Source organism: Dipodomys spectabilis, unplaced genomic scaffold (genome assembly GCF_019054845.1).
Source record: "Dipodomys spectabilis isolate Male_0828 unplaced genomic scaffold, ASM1905484v1 ptg000001l, whole genome shotgun sequence".
NCBI classification, from domain to species: Eukaryota; Metazoa; Chordata; class Mammalia; order Rodentia; family Heteromyidae; genus Dipodomys; species Dipodomys spectabilis.
The window spans coordinates 8,666,636-8,677,032 of record NW_024870678.1 but is presented as its reverse complement, the minus strand read 5'-3'; the positions used below and the strand labels follow the sequence as shown (position 1 = coordinate 8,677,032).

At 36.9% G+C, this 10,397-nt stretch overlaps 1 protein-coding gene across 1 annotated transcript in view; it reads left to right on the top strand.

Annotated features, from left to right (window-relative positions):
- The first annotated feature begins 3,273 nt into the window (after window positions 1-3,273).
- Trappc3l (trafficking protein particle complex subunit 3L) overlaps window positions 3,274-10,397 on the top strand; it is a 45,366-nt gene continuing 38,242 nt past the window's right edge. The window contains exons 1-3 of the mRNA XM_042701052.1: window positions 3,274-3,315; window positions 6,534-6,631; window positions 8,797-8,896. Of these exons, the coding sequence (XP_042556986.1) occupies window positions 3,274-3,315; window positions 6,534-6,631; window positions 8,797-8,896 (240 nt within the window). The remainder of the gene's footprint in view (window positions 3,316-6,533; window positions 6,632-8,796; window positions 8,897-10,397) is intronic.

Here is a 10,397-nt window from a genome sequence, read left to right as displayed (position 1 = left end):
AGGAAATCCATACACACATATAAGGAAATCAGGTGAACACAAACACAAAAATCAGGTTTTCTTTTAGCAAGGAAAGAGTTAATTAAAGGAGGAGGAGGAGGAGGAGGAGGAGGAGGAGGAGGAGGAGGAGGAGGAGGAGGAGGAGGAGGAGGAATAGAGGAGGAGGAGGAGGAAGAGGAGGAGGAGGGAAAAGAAGAAGAAGAAGAGAGTGTAGTGGCTAGAAGTGGCTGTTCTCTGTCAGCATCATCCCACGTCTACTTGCATGTCCACGTTCCTCTGTGAGGGCCTCCATGGAGACAAGGGCTTGATCATTGTTCGTTTGGTGTGGCGACTACAGAACAAATTTGTGAGCTTAAATAATGCTTCTTTTCAAAGGAGGAGGCAACAATGCTTGCTAAGAAATGTACTCATTATCTTGCCCATGTAGTTGTAACCCCTCTGTATAGTATTTTCACAATAAAAAATTCTAGATAAAAACATCTTTATCTAGAGTTGGCACAAAATACATCAGAAAAAAAGAAAGAAAATGAACTATACAACCTGTGGATGGAGACGGGAGGGAAAAACTGGGAAAAGGCAAAGAAAGGAGTGACGTTGTCCAAAAAGAAATGTACTCATGACCAGATTTATGTAACTGTAACCCCTCTGTACATCACCTTTACAGTACTAACAACAAAGACACACAATTGACTAAATTTTGTGGTCATGAAGCTAGGTGTGTTTGTTTTCTGCTGAGGTTACCAGCGACTTTACCACAGGCTGAAAATAAATCTTCTTTATGAGGCCTCCATCAAAAATAGGAAACTCAATAGATTTTAAAGATTAAAAAAATGCTTCTTTCTTCCAACTCTAGTTCCAAAATGAGTCCTAACTAGCCTAACTAGATCTCTCACTGAAATAACTCTTACTCTTCTGCATTATTTTGAAATAAATCTCCTTCCACCTTTATTGTCAAGGCAGACATGATAATACAGACCATTTTCCTGCTTGAAACCTTATCGTGTAGGTCACTTTACCTGCTTTCTTTCCTGAGGTGAGGGGTGATTTTACATAGAAACAAGGATTCTGGGGGACATAAAGCTCACAGATTCTAAGAGGTGCTGAGAGCCATAGTTTTCACTGTATAAAATGAGTAAGTAAGAGTATCCTAGGGATAATCACTCAGGCTGTGCCTGAGCAGGGACTCCATCCTCCAAGACCTTCATCCCAGCTGGAGTATGGTTGGGGAGGGAGGGAATCTTATCAGTCGGGAGGAAGATTGCATCCATGACATTCTGAATTCTCACAGTATTGCTGACTTGACCATACCACAGCCTTTAGAGTTTACTATCTCCTTCTAGTGCCCCATCCCCTCTCTCTGAGCATATAGGCCTTTTCTGTGGTTATCAGGCTTTCTTACCCAGCACTCTAAATTTCCCCAAACAGCTCAGAAATGTGCTGTCAACTGCATTTTATTTATTTTATTTTATTTTTTGGTCGTGGGGCCTGAACTCTGGGCCTGGGCACTGTCTTTCAGCTCTTCAGCTCAAGGCTGGTGCTCTACCACTTGAGCCACAGCGCCACTTCTGCCTTTTTCTGCTTAAGTGATGCTGAGGAATCGAACCCAGGGCCTCATGCATGCAAGGCAAGCACTCTACCATGGAGCTACCTTCCCAGCCCCTGCCAACTGCATTTTAGTAGGCTTTGTGAGTCTGCTTCTAAAACACTTTGCTCTACCACGTTTAAAGTAGGATTTTAAAATTTGGAATCAGCAAACTTAGCTCAAATATCTCTTTGTTGCCTAGATATTCTTGAACAAGCATCTTAGTCTTTCTACTTTCATATTCCTATCCTCTGAGATGTCTGTTATTACAGTACTATTTATTTCTCAGACAGTTCTTGACTTAAGATGAGAAGAAAACGTATGAAAGCCAAATTGTCAACTATAAAGGTTATATAAGTATAAGTTTTTATTAATCTGCCATTGAAAAGTCTCATTTTCCTGAGAGCATGGCGCCAATGGACCATGGCACTGATAGGAATACCTTCAATTTTGTAGAATTTTATTCCAGGTATTCACTTATAAGAATAACCTGTAGCAATTAGTTTTTATGCAGTGCATTACAATGTGTTTTATAGAACATATCATCTCTTTGATAGTCACAATTATTCTGTGAGGTGGGTATTACTACTGCCATTTTCCAGATGCAGAAACTGAGCCACAGAGCAATAAAGAGGCTTACCTAAGGCCACACCACCAGTAATGAGAAGAAGTACAGCTTAACCTGAGCTTTCTAATTCCTCCCAAGCTCTTTCAACTATGTCACATTCTTCTTCAAAATAATCACTCATCTGTCACTTTACAGGAAAAAGGTTTCAGAGCAAGTAAGACAATTGTCTCAAGCTGCCAAAAGTAGGAACTTACTTTCCTAAACTGAGTTTAATGCTTCTATTTCTGAAATGGCTTTGATCCTGCAGTTGTCAAGATGAGATTTCTTGTTTAAACTTTAAATATCCATACTTCTGCATAAATAAACAGAACCTTCAATAGCTCAGGAACTATCAAAGGAAAGCTAAGGGCTTATATTTCTCTGCCAGAATCATTATACATTATTAAACGGTAGAGCACCCATACAGAGCAACAGTTCTGTAAAAGCAACAATTCACCCATTTATCACTCCTTAAAATGACTGATTGCTATTTGTGAAGAAGAAGAAAATAACAGATACATTTGAGTATTGTAATCTCACAGATGGAGGTCTGCGTGCTGAGGTCAATGTGATATCCATTTACACTGTTGACCAGGTTTGAACCCAGGATTTACTACCCCCAGATTGCTGATCCTGTCTCTCTTATTCGTACAACAATCGATACAAGACTGAATAATGCTAACATTGAGATCTATCTTGGATTGTGAGGGTTTCTGTTTGTGATTTTAGAACAATGCATTGGCATGAGAACAAAACACCACTCTTGAATTCCCTGGGGCTAAAGAATTTTTAGTGTTTCTCCTCTGACTTCACACTATCAGCTTTCATGGGTCTGGATTCCATCTCATCCCCACAAGTGGAGCAGTTATTCCATCAGTGCAGGTTGCGTTAGGGACCAGACAGTCCCTTGTCCATGAGGTTCGGTCTCCTTTTCCACAGAGAGCAGAAGCTGTAGAGTGAGAAAGTCGCACTCGTGCCTCAAAGCCAGGAGGAACTGGCAAAAGCAAAGGAAAAGGAGAAAGGGACGGGAGCACTTGTGAGACAGAAGAAAAGAGACCAAAGACCACACCCTTCACCGAGTGCCATGTCTCGTCGCACACCCAGAAGACCAGAATACCGTAAAATTGTAAGGTCTTTTATAAAGAAGTTTGTTTTTTTCTACTTTGTAGGAAATGTTTTGAGTGATTTGTCTTTTCCCAATGTGTTTTGGAAGGTGATGCTACAAGTAGAATGTTTCAATGAGGCAAAGAGTAGGTTTTGGTGGGGATTACCAACGGCACCTCTGGGGATTGGCACAATTACCTCTCACAACTGTAACAGAATAATCAATTCTTGGGAAAGATTTCAAGGCCTACTTTTCTGAGTAATTACATACATAAAGGTGTCATTTTTCCTTTTGTCTCCCACAGAAAATATGAAAACATGAGGCAATTCTTCACCTTCCATGTGCATGGTTAGGAAATGAAATGTATAGAAAAAACTATGTGACAAATTAAATAGGAATAAGATAGTCAACGTTATCTAAAGATTGTGACGACAATATATTTTCTAGTCTTCTTTGTATTCATAGCGTCTGTACTATTATCTTTCCTAAATATTCCAAATTAAGAGGTATTTTAAAATTTTAACTTTTCCACAGATTCAGTTTATTTTATCCTCTTATTATCATTTTAACCATTTAGATGTTGCATATGTAAATCATGCTTCATTTTAAAGCCATATTAATTATTTCAGGAGGCTGATGGGCATTTGGTATGATTAAGTAATTTCAGCCTTGGGTAGTTCAGACTTGGTAATTAGTTGGCACACTCTGGTTGGAAACACCTACAGACCCTTCTTCTCTCTAGCATTCTGGAACCGTGATTGTTTTCTAAGGGGCTCTCAAATGCTAAACCATAGAGCATATAGTTCATACAGTAGCTAAATGACTTAATTATGCATTTAACAAAATCTTTTTATCCTGATACATCCAAAATCTCTGCAAATAGTAGTACTTTTTTCATATCTGAAAGTGATGGCTTTTTATTTTGAAAATCTAAGAGATAATTTCAAGTTTATATTTCTTGGAATTTGAGACCCAAATGGAAATGTAGTTTGAGGTACAACCTGTGGTTGTGAGGCTGAATGGAGAAAATGGACTTTTATGGATAAAAAACTTGAATGTTTAAAAATACAATAGTATATTGAGAGACAGAGATAGAGAAGAGGGTAAGAGATAGAAATAAAGGGGGGATGAGAAGAGAGAGAGACTATTTGTGTGGCCAAAATTACAAATGGGCACAATGATGAAGCTATGTTGTGTAGATAGAAAACCATTTTTCTCATTTCCTTTTATGAAACTTGTATCACTACTGTTAACAAATTTTTCTCTCCTTCTGTCTGTCTCTATCTGTCTCTCTCTCTTTCAGCTTGGCTTTTTTTTTTATGCTGCAGTGTTGACACATAGCAGCACTACTTTTTCTGCAGTAGCTCCTTTACATTAGATAGGTATCTATTTGTAATGTATTTTCTTGTGATAATAGGATTAAGTTCTCAGAAAGTTTAAGAACAGAAAAAAATTGAATACTGATGACCCTTAAAATTGTTTAATAGGGCTGGGAAGGTGGCTCAGTGGTAGAGCGCTTGCCTTGCGTGCTCGAGGCCCTGGGTTCGATTCCTCAGCACCACATAAGCAAAAAAAAAAAAAAAAAAAAGCTGGAAGTGGCGCTGTGGCTCAAGTGGTAGAGCACTAGCCTTGAGCTGAAGAGCTGAGGGACAGCGCCCAGGCCCAGAGTTCAGGCCCCACGACCAGACCCCCCCAAAAAAAATTGTTTAATAATATGCTGTTTATGTGACTTATGTCCTTTATTTCCCACTAAAAGCATTATCATACTCATTTTTCTATGCCTTAATTACATATATTACCTATCAATAGATAATATGAATGAATATATAAGTATTAATAAGCATCTATGACATTTTGGTTTATATTTTTCACATGAATTATCTCCCTATGTGCCAAATAATATTAGATTAGATTCTGTTTCCTTAGAGTTATTTAGTGATAATAAATACTTTACCTTACTGTCATCATATAAATCCATGCCAAGAAAGGGGACACTGGTGGCATTGGCTTAACTTCAGAAATATTTGCATCAAAATAGTGTAACACATTATAGAAACCACTTTGTTAATCAAGAAATTGATCAGAGTTAAAAAAAAAACATTACTATGCTTTTAAAATCCACACATTATAAGACCCTCTTCCCTTATGAATGAAATAGTCCAAGATACCTGGTCTTAGAGACAGGGAGGGAAGCCTTTTGCAATCTGAAATCCACATATGGTCTTGGATGGAAGTGCAAGAGCATGTGAGAAATAATGCTATTTCCGTGGAAGGAGACCTGCCTCAGTCTCCTGCTCACTTTTTTCTCCAGGCAGACTAGTGCCTTCACATACTTAGTGAGAAGTGCTGTGTCAGAGTAGAGGCCTGGAGCCTTGACTGGAAATTCTGGCTCTGGCCATGCATTGCTGGTTATTTTGGGCAATTTCCTTCATCCTTGTGAAAGCTCATTCTCTCTTCTGTTGAGTGACAGAACTGGAAAAATTAGTTTAAGAGAAAAAAGATTTTTACGCAGGGTCTTGCTATACATCACAGGCTAGCCTTGAACTCATGGCTGTCCTGCCTTACCTTCACAAGTGTTGGCACTACACCTAGCCCTGTCCTTTTCTTACTTACGTACTATTCAGTAGCAGAACCAAAAGACAGAGATTTTTTCCAAAATAGATCGATCTTTATTTTCTGTTTCCCACATGTTCAAACTGTCTCTGCCAAATGAGAACTAAATTAACCTCAGTTTTGGTTTTGACTTGAAGTTCACCTAAAAATAAAACATATTTTAGAGATCCTCTTTTTTTCTTTAAATAAGAAGAAAAAACATCCATGAACTTGCTCCTGAATGTGGAATTATCCTAAGAGACTCTTGGGCAGATGTGAAACTCATTGGGGATTATGCAGACTCATAGAAAGTCCAGCCCCCTTATCCCTTCCAGACGAAAACAGAGTAGAACCCAAAGGCCATTCCAGAGCAACTGGAAATAGTCTTCCAAATTAGTAATTAAAAAAATTCCTCCAGGAAAATACATGATAAATTATATAATTTAAGTGAACGCATAGAAAGGTTACCTCATATCTAGAAAATAGCTCTTTTCCTCAGCCTCAGCAACAAAGCCAAATTTAAGTACGGTCTCAAAGGTGACATTTGTTGAAATAATAGGAAGGTAGAAAAATGGAAAAATAAACAGATGCTTGCATAAAAACCCATCTACCTACCACCAAAACCCATCTCTTTTTTCCCCCACCAGAACAAAGACCTCTTTGTCCTCACCTACGGAGCTCTGGTGGCCCAGTTGTGTAAAGACTATGAAAAGGATGAGGATGTAAACGCATACTTAGATAAGATGTGAGTAAAAGGCTCTCACCTTTGTGGAATATTCATTGTTTCTTAGCATTATATACTTTTTTTTCTGCCTCTAACAGCTTGCTCTACGGTTACAATGAACCACATCTGGAAGGTGAATTTAATTTCTTCTCCTGACACTTGGGCTGATATTATAAAATCATAAGTATTTCCTCAGGCATCTCAACTGTGAAATGCCTTTGCTTTGAGTTAGAAATCATTTCCTTTTTGGCCTCTTATACTCAGAAGATGTGGCAAAACTGAATTCTTCTTTTAGTGATATGCTGGAACCTCAAATTTCATTCTTTTCTTCAGTTTTTCCCCCTTAATATAATATTACAATATAAAAATTTGCCTTCATCACAATAGAAAACCTAGCAAGTATGTGCAAACACTAACGGGAGTTGTCCAAGAACAAAACCAAACCATGAAGAATTATAGGTTGGAGATTTTTCTTTTTTTTTATTGCTTGGATGTTTTTACCATTACTGTAATTGACTTGGAAATACATTAAATAGAAAACCTTATTTTAAAAAAAAATGAAGCACATTCCTGTATTAATGAAGATTGCTTCGTGCCCAAATTTAACCTTCTAAATTCTTCCAAATAATTATATAATCATCATCTTAATGCCAAATAATAAAATCTGTCAACATTTTTAACTTTCAACTAAGGACTATGAAAAAATTGCAACAGAGAAATATCTGGAAAATATGTTAGAGATGTCTTAGGCTGGTGAAAGTGAAAGGGGAAATTAAGCCTAGCATTTTAGACTTTAAAAAAGATTTCATTGTGTTTTCCCTTAGAACACAGAAAAAGGTTACATTAAGAGGAAAAACTTGAAAGGTTTTTTGTCTTTAACTTTTTTTCTTTCCATGTACTATTCTCTTTATTCATTTTGGAAAATTCCTTTCGAGTTTTGGTACATATGCTTATTTTCTTTTCTAATTTTAATGTTTGCATGTCTTCTAGATTAGACAGGTGCATGCCTGTAAAAGCCAACTACCACCCACCTAAGACTTGCCTCACTCACTTCTTCAGATGAATCTGGTGCAGCTGATAAAGCTGTTCTATGCTTTGGTCACACTTAAACATCTAATATAGCACTATCAGAAGTGACTTTGGTTTATTTGATTTCTATTAAGTTTGCCTTGTTTGATAAAAGAGCTGTAGAAAATGAACAAGAACATTTACTTGACTAAAAATATATTTGGCTAGTTGAATGCAGATGTTAATAAATACAAATAAGGTATTAGTTAAAAATAAACTGATTAATAGCTTCCAACAATGTGGAATAAATATTTATATTCATTAATATCTTTCGACAATGCTTTTTTGTTCACTTAAAATTTCATCATAAATACTGTATTTGTTTTGGTGCTCTAGTAAATGGAATTGACTTATAATTGCATGTCATATTGTTTATTGCTACTGTGAATACAATAGATTTTTGCATATTGATATTATATCCTACAGCCTTGTTGAACTGTTTTACTAGTTCTAATCATATAGTATATAGATACATTTTCTCTATACAAGATTGTGTCATTTACAAATGATATAATTTTTTATCCTATCTAATAAATAAATAATATTTGAAAGATAGCAGGGAGGCTTGGTCTTAAGAAAAAATTTCCCATTTGATTTTCTTTAATAGATTTTGAAAGCATTTTACATTTTTGATTTGGCATATTAGTAACCGCTTTGTAGAAACCTTTGACTAGAACAAGAAATACACAATGCTGCCCTGTGTATAATGCCCTGACTTCCATCGCTCTTCTCACTGGCTGAATCTATGGTTATCTATCATGATGATTAGAAAACATGGAAATGGCCATGCGTGATGGTTCAGAATTATAATCCCAGCACCCTGGAGGATGAATTCAAAGGATTATGAGTTCAAGGACCAGCTGGGCTACATGGTAATTTCAAAGCCAATCTGGGATACATTAAAATACCCTGGTTCAAAAATCAAAAGAAAGGGAGGAAGGAAGGAAGGAAGGAAGGAAAGAAAGGAGGGAGCAAGCGAGGGAAGGAAGGAAATGATAAAATTGACTGGGTGTGTTGCTTTCTGTGGACTATGGGACACTATGAAGCCCATTGCCAAAGGGTTGACTTGTCAACATTTGGTTTGTGCAGACCACGTTATTTTTTCCCATCATCTACAGGGGTTATGGCATTGGGACACGGCTGGTGGAAGACTTTTTGGCTCGTTCCTGTGTGAGAAGATGCCATAGTTACTCAGAAATTGCCAACATAATTGCTCAGGTAAATGCATTTCTTTTTCTCACTGTAAATTTTTATTGGTTGCTTCTGATGTTGGGGTTCAGATCTGAAGCCTCGTGCATGTGTTGTAAATGCTCTGCTGCTGAGCTACATCCCTAACTCTGTCAAAGAAGCTTTGATTCTTTCTGAGTTTGGTGGTTTTCTGTTCTAGTTGGACAAGTTCCATGTATATACATTTCTAGGTGCTGATAGAAGGGATTCTGATTAAGAAGCATTTTATTTCCCCACAGAGAAAAAGCTATCCTAAGCTGAAAGAAAAATGCTTCCAGGCACTTATGCATCTATAGATTTTCTCAACTGCACTGTGTGTGTGTGTGTGTGTGTGTGTGTGTGTGTGTGTGTGTGTGTGTGTGTGTGTGTGTGTGTCAAAGTGAGACAAATATCTTGTGAAGGCAAATGGTAGGAGAATAAAATAGATCATCTTAAAGCCCCAATTATACTCCAGTTTTCTTACGTAGCCTTTGCCAGCAAGTAAAGAAGATAGTCTTTGGCAATGTTATAGACTATTGTTATAATTCTACCCAGAGCAATGCTTTTTTAAGAGAAAAATCAAGTTTCCCATAGATGCATGTGCTGTAAGAACAAACACCGCCCTGATGTGTAGAAGTTGGAATAGTCTGAGACTAGCTCCATTTTCTTATAAATAAAATTGTGAAGTTCATCTTTAGCCGGTATTCCTTGGATCTTCAGGCCTATGGTTATTAACTAAGCAATGCTACTTTGTGGGAGACTCAGAAAGCACCCATACATAGGAAATATTTAGGGGGTCCTGGTATACTGCCCCAACATTCATATAGCTTACCTAGTAAGTCAGTCTCATTCTTATTTCCTCTTCTAATCCTTGATATTGTTAGATATAATCGTTCTTATTTCCTCTCCTAATCCTTGATATTGTTAGACATAACCGAACTTGACTCTTCTCATGAGTGTCTGCAACACTACCATAGGTGCTCTGTGATTCTTCATGCAGTCTTTTCCTTTTTATCTTTTATGCTTAGTAGCGCTCTGAAATAGACAGACTAGAAGTTTATTATCTCTATTCTCCAAATATGAAGCTATATAGCAGAATGAATGTGAGGAAATTAAAAAATAGTATATTTGAAAAATTATGCATTAGCAGTCCACTTACTGAAATGATTACTTTAATTATTTCCTGGTTAGTAAGACATAGACTGAAATTGGAATCATGCAACCTTAACACAGTGAGTTTATCATTTAAGCAGGTTTTTTTTTTAAAGTCACTTTCCATTTCTACTGGCAGAATATAAACTAGATCCTGAAGAAAAGGATTAAAAGACAAAATAACTTTTCCCTAAACAAAGTCTATAAGAATACTAGTCATTTTAGTGGAAAGTAAATAGAGTAAAAATATAAATATAGATGATTGTGTTTATTTGTGTTTCTAGTTGGTAGCCCTCTCAGGCCTGTTGGTTAGTAAGGCTCATTCTTTCAGTCATGATAATAGTTGGATAATTACTTTCTT